At 39.6% G+C, this 18,202-nt stretch overlaps 1 protein-coding gene across 3 annotated transcripts in view; it reads right to left on the minus strand.

Moving 5' to 3' along the window:
• CNTN4 (contactin 4) overlaps positions 1–18,202 on the minus strand; it is a 359,621-nt gene that overhangs the window by 135,217 nt on the left and 206,202 nt on the right. For all 3 annotated transcript variants that reach the window (XM_032784171.2, XM_032784172.2, XM_032784170.2), the window contains exon 6: positions 3,166–3,369. In XM_032784171.2, coding sequence (XP_032640062.1) covers positions 3,166–3,369 — 204 coding nt within the window. The remainder of the gene's footprint in view (positions 1–3,165; positions 3,370–18,202) is intronic.

The following is an 18,202-nucleotide window of genomic DNA, read 5'->3' on the forward strand; positions in this document are numbered from 1 at the left end:
AAATGATTCCATAGAGTTTAAAATCATCAATTTTTTGTGAGGACCCATTTATAAGCTCTTTGCGGTGCCACTTTTTTACCAAAAATATTCAGCTTATGAACAAGTACACACAGTAAATGGTCTCAGCTAGTATGATTCACCAACTTTTCTTTTATACAAATGTGATACTGGGGAAAGAATCATTTATTCTGCTACTCTCAGTTTTGCATTTTTCTCGTAAGAGGTTTTTTAAAAATCTATATACTTAATTGAGTGGTTGGTTAATTGGTTAACTGACTAACTAACTGAGTGATTTCAGCAGAGGAGGAGGAAGAGTCTGAATGGATTCCAATTGAAGATTTCTACGAGCAAGTAGAGGGAAGATGTTGCTTTTGACTCAGCAGACTGTATAGATTTGGTGACCAAAGATTCTAACTGAGACACAGGTGAACTCCACCTATGCTTGTGGAAACTCTTGGTTTCATCACACTGTGTTTCTGTGGGGACTGACCTGTTTATATTTAATTTATTTTCTTTATGTTTACATATAATTGTGAAGATAATGTATGTGGCTTATAAAGTAGCCATGTTCTGTTATAAAAATTAAGTTAGTTATTATGTTTCTTTATAATAAGATGTTATAAATTTAGTACTTAAGCACAGAGTACATTCCTTTTGGATTTGTTGGTGGGGAGGCTGACTCTGTGCAATCCTTGCTGAACGTCCTCCATGACTGAATTCTGAGTCTCCGGGTACTTTTCTATGGGAGTTGGGTTTTTTAGGCACTGGAGAAAGGCAATGAGCCCACCCAAAAGTTACACTGGCACCCCAGCAGCATGGAGGAAGAAACTATAGGATTCAAATGCAGAGGGGACAGAAGCTTGACCAAGGGTGAGGAGAAAATGCTTGGGACAAGGAATTTGGAGCCATTGGGACTGAAAGGGGGAGGGAATCTGTGACGGGCTGGGGAAGGAGACTGGGCCTGGGAACTGGCGAGGAGAGGGAGAAAGGGGAGTCTCGGGCTGGTTGGGCAAGGAAACTGGGATTGGGAGCCGGTAATAGAAATGAGCAGGACTAGGCACCAGTTGGCTTGGGGAGAAACACTGAGATAGGACTAGGAGCTGGAGGGAGAGAGGGAGGCTGGGAATGGCTGGACAAGGTGACTGGGACTAAGATCCAGAGTAGTGGGGAATGCACTGCTACCTGGGGTCTCTGCTGTAATGTGAGCTGCAGCCCCATCCCAGACACACTCTCCCATTCTCAGCTCCTGACACACACCCTACACCAGGGTTTGCAAGGGGATCCTCAGGAGACAGTCTTATGGCTGTCTTCTATAATGCCTGTGCCGTGGGAATCTTCCCTAGGCAGAACTGGGATTTTTAAGGCCCCTTTTATTCTACTAAGGCCCTTCAACCCAGCATAAAGGAGCCAAAGTGGTGGAAAGGATCGCAACCTCAGGTTTTCTACAGGTGGAGAGAATTTCATCCCTAGTCTAGCCTATATTTTGGGGGGGGGGAAAAGGAGCAGAGGCTTCCTATTCTACCCCAACATAGACAGGAATTCTGCTACATGGTTCCATGTTTAATAATATGTACTCTATAGTAGATCGATTAATAACAGTTTAGTATATTTTAAATAAAGTGGGAGAGGTACATTGTGAAATTTTCCCATGTAATTCTAATTGAAATTAGATGTAACTAGGACATTAATTGTTGATGAACTGGCCTCTTGGTCTGCTAATTTAATGATACAGCGGTCTAATGAGAATAATATGTCATATATTAAGATGTACTGGACATGTCGGCATAAATCCAAAAGGCAAGCAAGACATATTTGCCAATTTAAATACAATGTGGCTACTCTGTGGTTTCCATTTCATTCCTTTGTGCTTTGTATTTCTGAAATGTACTGTGTTTTTTCTTTTGATGCATCGTAACATGTTAAGTCCAGATTTTATTGCATCACTAACTGTTGTATTAGAAACTAAGTTGGAAATGATTTTAGATGTTGCCCACAATGTTAGTGACAAGCTTATTTTCAAAATACAAATGTAGCACATCTTAAATATACTAATTTTTGAGCTGGCTATATTTTGCTAAATGGACATTATAGCACCTTTCCTGTTTAATGCAATGTTTTCCAGGGCTCCTCAGCAGTTCAATTAAAATTTCAAGTCCATAATAAACTCTAGAGTAAACTTCAAAGGAGTTGGAGTATGTTTGTGTGAATTACTTCAGGAAGGCAATTGGACCCTGTAAATATGATAGTGTGAGTGTGCAGAGAAACGGTTTGCCAAGGTAAAGCCTTTGGCGATATACTTCACAGTGTGTATAACTAGTACACATCATCACATTATGTTCCATTTCAAGAACAGCAGCATATACAGGGCCCAATCTTACTTCCGCTAAAGTCAGTGGAAGCAGAGCATGGTATGATTTGTGTAAAATATTGCTACTGAAGATCTTAAATAACATACAGGCTATGTTTATTCCTCATATGGAGTAGATGCTAATAGAAGACTTGACAGCTTTTTGCTTTCATCTTTTTCTTTCATGCACTGGATAACCTATACTGGATTTAAGGGCCAAATTCTGCTATCCATTACTCAATTGACTTCCTAAAGCCTCATTTAAACACTGCAAGCAATCATGAAAATATGATTTATGTATCTCCTCAAAAACTTAATGTGATACAGATCAATTTGCAGTATAAAATTAGAAATCTTTACTTATTTTTCCCTTCTTGTACCACTCCTCTGACTACTAAAAATAGCATTCATTCTACTGAGAACTATTGCCTAAGCTAATAGCTTCCAAAACAGCAAAGTACTTGTGTGATCATTTTTGGGCTGTAAAAAATGAGCAAAACTGCAGCATAGCCACTAAAATCTGTTTTCTTCCCTGTCCTTGGTCAAGTGTCTCTAAGTTTGTATTTTATTTTACAACCATTGCATGCTATTGTGGCATCTTCCAGAGACAAAGTATCTTTCACAACTACAGCTTTAAAAAATACTGATTTCTGTGACATAGAACTGCAAACTGAGTCTGTGCATTCTTCAGATCCTCAGTGGATGTTTAGAAAGTTGAGACTATTTATTTATCTTTATATCTATTTTATCTTTTATTTCTTAATATTTGCACAATGATTGCTTCACAAAAAAAAAAAGAATCAAACCAGATATCTTACCATCATTCCTCAGTATCAAAGGAGTTGGGGGGCCCAGCACCTTATTATTTGTTACAGTGTTTGTCACCACGCATGTATAGTTGCCCACATCAGATGTTTCCACCTTTGCTATGTACAAATTCCCAGTCTCTTGAGAAACAAAGCGACGATTATCCTGGTGCACAAATGATGGGTATTCATTGAAGATCCATGCATAAGTCAGCTCTAGAAGTAAAAGATATTATTAGTATTATTCACTTAATGCTTTTTAAAATTTAAAATATGGTTCCATCCCAGGGCAGAACTGAAACTCTGAAAATGAATTTCTCCCTGTCTCTTGTACTTACAGACACTAACTCAGAATGAAATGAAAATGTCTTGTTTGTACAATTATGTATATAATCTTCCATATGTGTACTGGTTCAGTGCTGTCTTTCTGAGTCTTCAGACAGACAGCTTATAGCTCCAATGCCTCTGTTGCCCCTCAACTTTTCCAAACCAGAACAAAATGAAATTAATGAGAATTTCACTAATGATATTCTGAAACTGTCAAGAATCATGCCAATTTCACATGACTTAGAAAAGTGACGAGCTGTAGCACAGACAGGCACTGGAGCTATTTATGGCAAAGATAACTCAAGAGCAGCCTTGCATAAACTAGGAGGGCTCTGGAAAGAAGCAGAAATGCAGAAAGAGAGTAACTTATAGAAGAGAGGGTTCTCAGTATCTCGCTTCTTTTTCTGGACTATTCATTAATTTGGGGAAAAAATAGTAAGAAAACCTGTCACATTTGGGTATAGATAACGTCGGTCTTGTTTAGTGGACTTTTACATCTATTGCAATGCTGATTTTTGTGGGAATTCTTTGATTTATACTCAAAGGTTCAGTTTTTTAAACAATTTCACCAAATTGTCAGCTTTGTATAAAGCTGTGGTAATCCAGCCTCCCAGTCCCAGACCTGAACTTTAGCGTCCACAATCTGGTCCTGTCCCAAACCTGGACTTTAGCGTCCAAAATCTGGGGGCTTACCTGAAACTCCCCCAAGCTCACTACCAGCTTGGATATTCTCGCTGCCACCAGATCAGGAATTGATGGGGCCTGATCCCCCCTTTCCTCTCTCTGGTGTCCCCAACCCTTCCTTGGGGGGACACCCAGATTCCAAATCCCTTGGATGCTAAAAGCAGGGGAAAAAATCCCTTCCCCCCCTCCTTCCCAGGCTTGCCAAGAAACCGGTTTTTCTGCTTCCCAAGAGATAAGCGTTCTCTACCCTCAGGACAATTGAGATGCAAAATACCAACAGCTTGGCTTTGCCTTTCCCCGTGCCTGCCTTCCCGTGAGGGAGACAGATACCTGATACAGAGGTGATTCTTTTTCTCTTTCCCCGTAGCCTGCTCTTTCCCTGAAAGCAATAGGAAAATAGCCCACAGCCTGGCTGTTCCCTTCCCTTTGCCTCCCTAGGAAAAGAAACTTCCACACGTTTTAAAAGAAAAGTTTATATAAAAAAAGAAAGAAAATATAAAACAATAATCTTGCATTAAGAAACTCAATACAGGCTCTTGCTTATAAGAAAATATGAAGAAACAGTCTGATTTAAAAGATAGCCCGATTAAACCAGTCCAACCAATCCACATACATGTAAATACAACCCAAAGCTCCTCATAGCCGAATTGCTGGGGGTTCCTTTGTACTCACAGATGTGTAGGAGACACTTGGAGATAAGATGCAGTTAGGAGGAAGCTTGTTAACTCACAGCCGAGAAAACAACAAAAGACACAGCCATCCACATCTATTCGTACAACCCAAAGCTCCTCATAGCCGAATTGCTTTGGGGTTCCTTTGTACTCACAGACTTTTGGTATAATATTTGAAATAAGAAGGAGTTAGGAGGAAACCTTGTTTACTCACAGCCGAGAAAACAAAAAAGACCCCGAGTATACAAATTCCCGCCCCTGACTTTAAACAATCCAGTTCTCTGATTGGTCCTCTGGTCAGGTGTTTGGTTACCCTTTCCAGGTAAAAGAAACTTAACCCTTACCTTACCTATCTATTTATGACAAAAGCAATCTGACTTTTTTTAAACTAATTGATAACCAGGATATCCTGTACCTACAATAAAACAGGTATGCAGTCTTAAAAATTTACACATTAACACATTTAAAAAGAAGCTGGTTAAAACTGAATATATTTTCCTCCTATATTGACTTATGTCTAGGCTTCTATTTTTCTCTTGCAAGTGCTGAAAACTTTAGACACAGGGAATAATGCAGCTGCTGCCATAGTATTTGGTCCCAATCTTGCAAAGTTATCATGCTGGCTGACTTTTATACCAATGTAGAATTCCCAAGTCAAGGCCCCACAAATGTCTTTCTGCACTGATCATTTAGCAGGATCAGGCCTTCCATCATTATTCAAATGAAATGAACCATTGTTTTTGGCAGGGAAACTTACTTTGTAGTTCACCTTTAAGAACTGTTGAGGACCAGTGGACAGTGGACCAGCTTTCACAAGCAAATATCTACATCTTCGCTTCCAAAACTGCGCATCAAAATTGTGGGTGACTATGTTTGTATGTGCACATAACTTATTTGGATCCACTTACATTTCTTTGAATTTATCATCCACCATATCACAGAGAATTCAGACTTAATGGTTTGACGAGTCAGGAAGCTTTATTACACAGAAACAAAGTGTGGAACAATTGTTATGCCTTTGTCACCAAGAACATATCTGTAGCAGGGTGTGCTGACTCAGGAGCTAACTCAGCACTCTGTCACTCAAATCCCCATCTGTTTATACTAACTGAGTTCCGACTGAAAGACAGGCAGTTGACAGAAGAGGATAATTAACTGAATGGGGATATAGTTGAGTGACTAAGTGGGTAGAAGCAGCTCCAACATCTGGGCCCATATAAGCAGACAGGAAGGAAGGGCAGCAGGAAGAGTTGGGAGCCTGAAGGAAGGCAGAAGTAGACAGGACTGACTGTTGCTAGTAGTACCGTTCCCTTTGCTAGAAGCAAGCGGGGAAGCTGGCTATGAACTGTAAATATATGTGAACAATACTATATGCTGTGGCCTACTGGAAGAATACAACAAATAAAGGTGGTGGTGAAGGAGTCCTGGAGAAGTTGTGGTCTGTGGCCTGAAAGGACTCACAGGGGACCACCCCATGACAATCTCATTTTTCCTGAGTCATGAAGAATACTCTTTACTTTATTTTTTCTTTATTTTCCACCCTTTCAAGATAAATTAGGGTGGAATCTGCCTTACTCTGTTCTTGTGAACTGTACGGTTTTATACTTTGGAATTTTTTAATACACTAAATTAAGTAGCTATAATCTTTAATGTGACTAATTAGATAATATTTTAATTTATAACATGCCTTTGGAAGTTATTTGCAAAAGAAAAAAACAGTGAGCGACATACTGCATACTCTGATTGCAGAGTTTATAAGTTAGGTTAATGTAATATATTATATTTGTCTAAGACTAATACCCAAACACTGAAAATGTTTGAGAAATTACAGTAAGGAAAGATCACTGTAGCTTTGTAAAGAGAACACTAATTATAGTAAACAGCATATTCCTAGTTTAATACTCTAATGAGCCATAATTGTAATTGACCTCAAGTACTGTTATGTACTTTAGGAAATACAGTCTGTCCTAATGTTCCAGTGCTTACACACATAGGAGAGGGTATGCAGATTGTTGTGGTTTTCATTTTATTTAATTTTTTTTAATGACAGGATTATAAAATATCTGCTTAGACTTCTTGGAAGATATAATTATGTTTATGTGGGAATATCTAATCATTGTATTTACACATGTGCATCTAATTATAAGTAACCCCATGCTGATGTCAAGAGGATACTTCGAGTAAACAAGGTAGCACTTCTCAGCAGGCTTATTATTTTCTGCAAGTATTTAGATTTTTTTTTTTAAATTTACTCTTGGTGAACAATTAACTTGTTTCCCCCAGAAGCATCCAACAATAGACGAACATTTCTGCTTTAGAATGCAAAGAACAGCTTTTAGCTCGGAGTGAATTTCCACAGACCTTGGTCCACCCAGCAAAATAAGGAAAAGCCTAAGACAAAAATGTTATGTAGTAAATACAGCACAGTCAATTAATAGCGGCAAAGAATCCTGTGGCACCTTATAGACTAACAGATGTTTTGGAGCATGAGCTTTCGTGGGTGAATCTGCATGCATCTGACGAAGTGGGTATTCACCCATGAAAGCTCATGCTCCAAAACGTCTGTTAGTCTATAAGGTGCCACAGGATTCTTTGCTGCTTTTACAGATCCAGACTAACACGGCTACCCTCTGATACCAGTCAATTAATAGCGTACTCCACAATTGCTTTGACTCAAATTCAGTGCCAGTTTAGAAACCCTGGGCAAGCAGATTGCAAGAGTGAAAAGGGCTGTGTGAATGTTGTATGCAATGGGGAAGACTGATTTAAAAACCAACTAGTGATTTTGAGTAGTTCAATGATTGGGAGCCCATCTTGAGGCAATTAAAAGTGGACACATTTTCAGAAGATGGATGCTCAGCACTTTCTGAAAATCAGGTTCCTTTAAGTTGTCTCAAGTTGGGTTTCCCTCCCCCACCCTCAAAAAACAAAAAGAGGAATCCCAAATCACTAGCGACGTTTGAAAATCTCCACCTTAATAAAGTTCTAATGATTTAGTATCTCTGCCTTACTCTGATTCTAACACAGTTACACTGCACAGAACTACAGCTATATGACCAATAACTGCTGTAGCTATAAGGCATGAGACAGCATTACCAAGTCAGCTGTGCTGTGTAGTATTTAAAATAACTGGGTGATACTATTCAGAGTTCTAATTTTTTTTGTTCTAAAATAACGGGGGACTTTTTATTATTGTAGAATTACAGTGAGTTTGAATCAAGTGATATAATAAAAAGGATGGGAAATAAAGCAGACTGGAGAAGCCTTAAGTACATTTCCTTGTGTAGCAATACATAAACACATACTGTACCATACTCAATTTGATTTCCTTAGAGATCCCTGTGCAATATTTATGTCTTTTCAAACTTGGCAGATTTATTTTGATAAGGTTTCACATACTAATTGCTCTGGAAGTGACAGACAGTTCCTGTCCCATAGGCAATTTGTAACATCTGAGTGAACAGACACTTAAAAAACAGAACGAGATAGCATTTGGTGATTCTGGTGGGTGACTGAAACACTTGTGTGGGTTATAACAAGGTACCTCACAGTATAAAGGTTGTTCACAGACTATACCAGGTATCCTCTGAGGACTTAACGTGATGTTCTGTTTTCTAACTTGGGTTCCTTCGCATGTAATTTTGGCTACCAGACAATGTTTTACTACAATGCATAAAATATTTTATTTGCCTTTTAAAAATACATTAAACTATGTCTCTAACATGTGGTGCACTATTTTACACATTTTGACCCAGATTTGCAACTGGTGAAAATCTGTGAAGCTTGATTGGTTTTCAGTCGATTGATACCAGCCAAGGAACTGGCCCTTTATACATAATATACCTTTCTTTTCCTAGGGAGATGCACTTTCCACGTGGGGAGGTGTTTCGACTGCATGCATTTCCAAAAGAGATAAAGGTGTGTCAAACAAATCTAAAAGACTGCTGGCAAATTCACACTTTGACAGGGATTTCAAGACTGGACAGAGGAAAACTGCTATTTCTGAACTTTTAAGGCATGATCACAGGCTTCCACAACTTTTTAAAATTCACTGGATTCAGGACATTAAAGAAGAAACTTTTTTCACTATACTGTCCATGTTATGAACTTTTCCTTATATATACACACATGTATGCTGCTGATCAAGGAAAACTGGTGGCATCAGCTTACTCTGCTGTTAGTGCTTCTGTACATACTTGGGATGCTCAATGCAATAGCAGTAAGCTTATCGCACACCGAGAGAAGGAAAGCAGATTTCCTTTTGTCAAAGAATGAACCTCTTTGTGCACAAGATCACAAGATACTAGGATCTGCTCTAAGGCTCTGAAGCAATGAAGCAGAAGTAATACAGATATGGAACTGCATCTTAAAACTCTATAATATCCCTCAGAATTCAAGAGAGCCCTTGGTAAATTCAAGCACAAGTAAAGACTGGTGAAACGAAAGGTGGGGAACACATCAGGTTGTTGAGAGAAGCTTGGTCTCACTCTGGCTAAAATAAAAGGTGGAAGAGAAATGCAGAGACATATAGTCACAGAAATGGAAGTCATATAAACATATGACAGAGAAATGTACCACACAGTAGTACCTAAGAATGTACTTCATTTAGTTAGCCATCAACATTCACAAACAAGAATAAATACCATAAACTGTTAGGGAAAGCCTGGGCACACAGCGATAACAGAGAACATATTAACATTATTAGTATTAATATATTTAATTTTATGTTATGGATTAGTGATCAGCACTGGAATGTGATAGACTGCATGCTACACGTGGAATATACATTTCAAACACGTCCATCTAAGGCCGTGGTTCTCAAACTTTTGAGCTGGTGATCTTTTTCCCATAGCTAGCCTCTGAGTGCGACCCCTCTTATAAATTAAAAACACTTTTTTATATATTTAACACCATTATAAATGCTGGAAGCAAAGCGGGATTTGGGATGGAGGCTGACAGCTTGCGGCCCCCCAAGTAATAATCTTTTAACCCCCTGAGGGTTAAACCTTTATCTCAGTTCACTGCCCCATGAATGTTCTTGGCTTCTATTCAGATGCAATATTAAAAGATAGAAACCCTTTATTTAAATTCTATCACCACCTTTATAGATTTCCCCCACTACATGCCTTAGCGTGACAATTTCTCTCCACAACAGCTTGGACTATGTCTGCATTTCAGAATCAAGTACATAGATCACAAATCCATATTATATACTATAAGAAACAAACAAAAAGAACCGATTCACAAATCTCAGTTAGGATTTAAAAACAAAAAGTTTTAGGCTCTTGAGTCCATTCCTAGATGGCTAAATAAATGGCCTGATTTTCCGAAGTGTAGAACATCCAATAACTCCCATCAACTTCACTTAACACTTTTGTAAACTGAAAAATTATTTAAGTTACTTAAATAAAGATTTTGGAACCTAATTTAAGACTCTCATTTTTAAAAATTGTCCCAGATACTGTCTCTTCTGGACTGTTATACGCCAGCAAAGCGCCTTTTTTTGCTGAAGAACTCTCTCACACAATTTGTCACTAGAGAATCTACAGACACAAGCAGACAAAGGTAATCACTCTGCACCAGAAACAGAATCATGAGATGTGGCCTGACCATGGAATGACAGGAGATGGAGGTGTAGAAAGATGCACAAAGCATCGTACAGAGAAAAATGGCATTTTAGCCCAGCAATGGGCAATGGAGGACAGAAGGAATCAGCAGCCTCATCACTCTGCCCCTTGTGTCTTGTTTCTGCTAGCAGCATCCACTTGCTCTCTCATCCTGAGATATCTGTGCCTTCTGTTTGATTCATCATCTGTGTCATTACTTCCTGTCTGGCTTCTCTGGACTACCTTACATTCAGATGCACACTTAGTTTGCTACTAGTATCATCTCACTCAACTCACAGAGATTTTATAATATAAGTAGAAAGTGCAGTGTCTTTAGGAACATTTGCATCTGAGAGAACAGTTTTGCTGCAGATGTGCTCAGTCTTCATTCTCTGACAGTTAAATCTGATGAAAAGGGGATTACCCCATTCTGACTCTTTTATAGAGCTTGCATGTTACTGTGAACACCTGATGCTCTTTCCAAGGTGCAAGCTAAAGAACTGTAGTGTTCTTCAAGCTGGTAAAGGTTCTCTTGGTCACTGGCCTGGTTCTCTGGGACTCTTGTTATATCTCTCTAAGAACTGAGATTGGTCAATTTCCTCTTTAAATGTAATCCTTGAATTATAACCACATGACTTGTGAATATGTAATTTAACATTCCGCATACTCTCTTAAATGTCTTGCATCTTGTTGCATGCTAGATTGACTAAATAACTATAAGTCCATAACTCCAGATTTCAGAAGCCAGCTGCATTGGATGACCTGAAAATATATGCATTGTTACCAAGACTAGTTACTTTCCCAGGACATTCATAATACCTTGGACAAAAACCTTCTGTACATGCAAATAATAAATAAATAACAATGGCTCGCTCTTACAGAGCGCTCTTCATCAGTAGATCTCAAGGAGCTTTACAAAGGTGGTCATTATTATTTATCCCATTTTATAGATGGGGAAAGTGAGGCACAAGGACCTGACTTGCCCAAGGTCATCCAGCAAAGCAGCGGCAGAGCCAGGAACTGAACCAAGGTTTTCTGAGTCCCAGTCCAGTGCCTCTATATGTGTATATATGTCCTCTATTAGATATTCTTGTTATCTATAGGTGCAAGGTGCCTGGGATGCCAGTGGACAAATGGTCCTGTCATTAAAACAATGAGGAGTCCGGTGGCACCTTAAATAAATCTGTTAGTCTTTCAGGTGCCATTGCACTGCTTGTTGTTTTTGTAGATACAGACTAACATGGCTACCTCTCTGAAACTTGGATTCTGTCATTGTGCACGAGAGCTTAGGGACGGAGTCACCAAATTATTTTCTGAATTTGGTTCAAGGGAGTGCTAATCGGGAAGCAACCATGGATTCTCTTTACACCGTGACAAGAACTATTCCCATGAGTATCATCATGCACTTCTCAATAGTATTCAGTTCTCCCGAAAAGCAGACACATAATCAAGCATGACCAACCTGAGGAATACCTCAGACTCCACACTCATCTCCAGAAACTCAAACCTCTGCCCAAACTGAGAATTACATACTAGAAATATGATTTTACCACATTCTATAGCAAATTCCTAGATATGAATCAGGGAGAGAGAAGAGCTAAATCACCAGGCTATAGAGTTGTTCTTACTTTCTCTCTCTGGCCTAATGAATATATAAGTAAGAATACAAAGTAGAACACCTTCAATAGGAGAGAATGTAGCCCATTGGTTAGGATGTTCACCAGGAAGGAGAAGATCTGAGTTCAACCCTGCTCTAGGATGGGGATTTAAACCTAGGGCTTCCACATGACATCCCAGGCAAATGCCCTAACCCACTGGGCTAAAGGATATGGGGAAGGAAACGAATGGACACATAGACACACACACTGTCTCTCTCTCACTTCTGAAGCTGACCTTGAAAACCTTTTTTCTAATCGAAACTAAATGGATCATTCTATATCTGACCTATCAGTCCTCATCCCCAAATGAAATATGCACAACACTTTCAAAAGACAATCCTGGGAGCTTAAATTCATTACTCTGATAGACACCAAAGATCACCCGGACTGAACAGAGACCCTGGATTTACGGCTTATTACCATTAACCCCCCTCCTTTTTGTCCTTTGACTGCAGAGGTGTTAACAGGCCACTTTATCTTGAATGGTCCCTTACAATCTGAGGTAACTACTTCTGCTAAACAATCTGTTCCACCTTGCATTTTGCTGAGAGACTAGGTGTTCCTTTTCCAGATCCGAAGAAGAGCTCTGTGTGGCTTGAAAGCTTGTCCCTTATCAACAGAAGTTGGTCCAATAAATGATATTAGCTCACCCACCTGGGCCAAATTCACAGATAGTTTTGGGTTGATTGAAACTGAACTTTTAGAGAATAAACTACAGGTCCAAAAATTTTTGCCCGGCTCTGCCAAAGTGGCTCTCAGTTACATCATGAAATATGGATGATCTCTATGGTGTTCAATGTCCACTCTGCATTTATGTTGGTGTGAATGGGAGCAAAATTTGGCCCACGATATTTCCAAAGAGCATTTGGGAAATATATTCTTTGCATTGCACTTTCCCACAGGTAGTGCTTGGCAATTTTTTGCTTAGAGCACATCTGAATATATAAACCTTGAACAGTTAAAAAGGTGTCTCCCCATTTTTGTATATATCCTTCCCCTTTCACATTTCCATTACTCCCTGTTATGTGGCATGGCCCAGAACCCTGGCAGATTTGCATTTAACGGATGAGAGTCACATTTCATTACATTTCTAATTAATTGATGAGAATCTATGTGAAACAGAGCGCAATCCCCAGTACATCCCCAGGACAACACTGCAGCATACTTTCTACTTTAGAAAAAGATTAAGACTTAAAGGAAGTTAATGTTAATTGCAAAATGTGCTCAAATAGTAACTTTTACAAAGTTGTCAAAAATGCTACTGAAATCTGAATAGGACTTATGCTTTGAATTACTATTTTAATTAGACAGATGATTTGCCAAAATAATGTTCTCTCAGGCTACCATGTATTTTTAACCTTTTTTTTCTCTTAGTGAATACAAAATGCAGATTTCATGTCTCATACATTAACAGCTTCCTTTTTGGTATTGCTTTTAGACAAAATATACATTTTCCATAAAGAGAGGTTCTGTCACTGAGCAAATTTAAAAGGTCTATATAACGATTATGGAAAAAGCTATTAAAACATCAAGATTTTATTTACCATAAAGCTAAATGGAAGAGTAAAAAATGTAAATGAGTATTAACAACAAAATGGGGAATGTTTATAATTTTTAATACAAACAGTGTGCTGTAATATGCAATGTTAGATTTTCCAGGCTTTACTGAAAGTTACAAAAAGATATATCAGATCATTAATAGTTCCTCTAATTTTTGTACTATCACTCAATATTTCATCCTCAACAAGTGGGTAAAAATTGCGACTCCCTTTTAATCACAGAGGTTGCAACATTTGCTGTAAAATCTCATATAGACAAAGAATGTATACAGATTTTAAAAGATATGTGTGCCACAAATTCACTGTATGATCTTGGGAAAATCATTCAGACTGTTTGTGATTAGTTTATCATTGGTAGAATAGGGATATTTATACCTTAACCACTTTTTAAAAACTATCTTTAACCCTGAGATGAGAGTGGTATGGGGATGCCTAATTCAGCTACCAGTGGAGTCAATGAAGGATTCCCATTAATTTCAACAGGGGTCAGGCCTCAGTATGAAGTGTCTTTATTTATTCTCTTCAGATAGTATATGGCTCTAGCTATGAACTTTAAATGGAAAATATCTACTTTATTATTATTGCTAGTATGGCAAACAAACAAGCAAAAACTCCTGAAATAAATCAAACTTATAATTAAAAACATAAAACGAAACAAAAAAGCCCACCCCAGAAAGACTTTTACCCTACTAGGGACTTCACTTAAGCTCAGAGATTGTTATGAAATATTCATATAATGGCAGCACCCAAAAGCTCAATCTCCATGTATCTTATCTATGCATTTCTAATGCTCCCATCCACACAGCGTCTGGGATACCATTGTAACAGAGTCAGCAAAATGTCTAATCTCTCCCTGCTGAATTCTGCAGAAAGAGACCATTCTTTTGGCTGTCTTCATTGTACACAAAAAAATATCTTTACACTTTGGAAATTAGGCTAAGTCTCCAAGCTGCTGCAACAGTGAGTATGTGCTCAAATTGAGGGGAAAAAATGTCAATGAATGTATTTCTCGCTCCTTAAAGTGTCTTAGATCAAAGCCATGGTATGACAGACAGAAAAAGGCTTCCAACCTGAATAACTGTCTCCAGCACCTGTCACGACGGCACAGACTCTTCACCAATCAGATTAGCAAACCATTCCGCCCACCCTTCAGTTAGAGGTGGCGTCTCATATAAATAATACAAATTATTTTACAATGCTGAAAAAAAAAGAGCGATTATTGGCTTTGCAGACTCCCCCTGAAGAAGTGAAGATGGATGCAGATACATACTCCCCTCTACCCTTGCAACAGGCACTCAAACTTCTTCCCACTGTAGAATGGTTGAAGCCAAGTTTTGTTAGGCTATGGCTACACTACAGAGCTTACAGCGGCGAAGCTGCATCGATGCAGCGGCAGCACTGTAGTGCTGCTAATGCAGATGCTCTAAGCCAACGGAAGAGAGCTCTCCTGTTGACTTAGTTACTCCAGCCTCGTGAGCACTGGTAGTGATGTGCGTAGGAGAAGCTCTCCCGCCAACATAGTGCTGTCCACGTCAGTGCTTAGGTCAGTGTAAATGGGGTGGCATATTCATACCCTTGAGCAATGTAACTTAGAGCAACCTAAGATGTAGTGTGCACATAGCCTGACACTCTGCAACCTTTCGGAAAGTGCCCTAACTGGGCACCTTCCACTTGTGTCTGTGTTCCCTTTCTCCCTCATCCGCTGCTTCCATTCTGGGTCTCTCTCTGTACAGGAACATAGGCCAGGGGGAAGGGGGATGTCATTCTCACTCCCCATTGCCAGTTTAAACCTAATGACAGATTCAGGAACTGGAAGAGGAGAAGCAGATTAGCTGGAGAAAAGGGGCATGAAGCCACTAAAAATGGAGCTCTCCTGCAGAAAACCCTCCTCCAGCTCAAACATGTTCACATTACATGAACACTCAAACCCCTTAAATGCAGCCATTCCCTGTGGATAAGAAGTTCCAGCCCCAGTCTGCACGGACTTCATTAGCAGAACTCCAAGCATGAAGATGCTGCAAAACCGGCTCTTAAAGAGAGCGTGGGCTGGGAGGAGGAGGAAGAGAGGCTTTTTTTAATGTCTTCACTGAGTATGAAGGGAGTCACCTTTTCTGTCCCCCTCCTCTGTAAATTGTAAGCCTGCTCCTGAGGCTCGATGCTCTGCAAGGTTCTCAGTTCCCTCCATTCTCATGGCTTCTTAAGACCAGCAGCACACCCACTGCTTTAGTACCACACTGCTGATCTCCCAGAGACAGAACAGCTCATGTTGCTCTGAGTACTCCAGACTAGCGATCTTAAGAACAACTCCCTTTGCTCCTGTGAAGTATTGAACACTATATTACAGATTACATTTGTTTTTACACCCACACCCACATCCATACACAAACTAGTGATAGGTCAAGCATGCGAATGTAACCATCTACATAGGAATCATATTTGACATTAGGTGGCTGGTACTGTGGCTAGAGAACAGATTTGCATTTGCCTTGATAAATGATGATTATTGCTAAGCTATAGGTAATGGATAAAAATATGTTATTGCCATTCATATAATACAATAGCTTGTGTCAGAAGACCATATATTGTGCTGTAAGTTATCATGGCAAAGCCTCAAGGATACCAAGCAAAAGGGCCCATGGTAGATTTATCTGAAAATGTCTTGGCTATGGAGGGTTGAAAGCAGACTCTTAACATTACATTTAATATGCTTGCTTGAATTTCCATAGTAATTTCCATGGAGACTTACCTAACAAAGTAACAGGAGCCAGTATTTTGCGGCATTTCCCCTAGCAGCCACAAACGGAGGTAACAAGAATACAGAACTGACACATCACATACATCCCAGCTGTCTCTGGTATCTACCATTCCATTCCCTCTCCCAAATGCCGCTATTCTTCACTTTTATTTCTTTACAGCATCATCTATTTTGTAATATAAAAAGTGCAGAGGCTCTGGGAGGGCGGGGAACTGAAGAGCATTGGAATATGGCTGTTTCCTGCCAGATATTACCCTGAACAAACACTGCACACCAAGACACGCAACACTGTCTCACAAAAGCTCATACCCAAAGATGCAAATATGGCTGTTGTCAATATTCTCTTGTTATTACAACCAGTCAAACTCCTGTGCCTATGGTGTGGGGACGAATGTGACCTATTCTTAGGTTGATTCAATCCACACTTTAAAGCACTAACAACTTTGCTCTCTCTCTCTTTTTTAACTGGCCTTCACTGTTGATGTTCATTCAATTTTAAAATAAAAGAGGAGGCCCTGCAAAAAACTGGGCTCCCATTAACTTCAGCACAAATTGAAGAGGCTTAGCATCTCACAGGATCAGACTCTTTATGAGAGGGACAATCTCTTACTTTTTATCACAGAATTTTCAAAGAATCTGCTACAACTTGCATTCACAGGTTAAAAAAAAAAAGATACACTACTGGCCTAGTACCAATACGCTCCTCGGGGAAGAAAGACATGAGTAGTGAAGCTGTCAGAGAAACCACAAAAAGAGCAGGAGAGGAAAGCAGTGATATGTCCCTTCATTTGGTCCTACTCAGTGAGCCTGCAAAAATCCTTCCGTTTTTCACTGTACAGATGGGGCTCAGCAGCTCTAGGGCAGAAGGAGGGGGAATGAAGTCTAGGAGCAACCACTGTTCATGGAATACTCCCTTCTCAGCCAGGCAGATTAATTAGTACTTCTCTAGATAAAGACAGGGTTGATCCCAGGGCAGTCTGGTGACTGGTGGCACAATGCAGCTAAAGAGGAAGAGAAGACAAGGGTTCATCATGGGGTTGGAGCTACCAATCTGTGAGATTTGATGAACACAATTCTGCCCTGTCTCCAGCCTCCCAAGCTCCTTCTCACTTGAGTCGAGTGTTTGTCTGGAATTCTGCAAGGTTTGTTGTAGAACAGTGGTTCTCAAACCTTTGTACTGGTGACCACTTTCACAAAGCAAGCCTTTGAGTCAGACCCCCCTTATAAATTAAAAACACTTTTCCCCCTATTTAATACCATTATGAATGCTGGATGCAAAGCGGGGTTTGGGCTGGAGGCTGACAGCTCACAATCCCTCCATGCAAAAACCTCACGTCCTCCTGAGGTGTCCCGTCCCCCAGTTTGAGAACCCCTGTTGTAGAGTGTCCTGGCTTCTCTGCCTCTCTCCTGTGAACTGTATTGTAGCAGTAAAGCTAGATATATTATTAATTGTGCATAATATTTGTTGTGAACTTAGCCCATTTCTCTTTTCACAGATTATTTATTAGTTGATCCCCCAATTTCTATCCATGTATTAATTTTTAAAAAATATCTGCTTAATAATTTGTCAGCGGTGCTTGCACTCACAACTCTCTCTTTACAACTCAAAAGATCTCTCTTGAGGAGAAAGAAGAAAAGGAAGAATAGTAAATCAGATGGTGAAAGTGAGATAACTTGATATGATCAAGGCGATTGGAGATACTGGTGTAGAGAGTCTTCATAGATTATTATGTGTTTACTGGGATCAAGCTGTGATCAACCCTGAGGACTGGAGAATGGGGTTGATGGT

Source organism: Chelonoidis abingdonii, chromosome 17 (assembly GCF_003597395.2).
Source record: "Chelonoidis abingdonii isolate Lonesome George chromosome 17, CheloAbing_2.0, whole genome shotgun sequence".
NCBI classification, from domain to species: domain Eukaryota; kingdom Metazoa; phylum Chordata; order Testudines; family Testudinidae; genus Chelonoidis; species Chelonoidis abingdonii.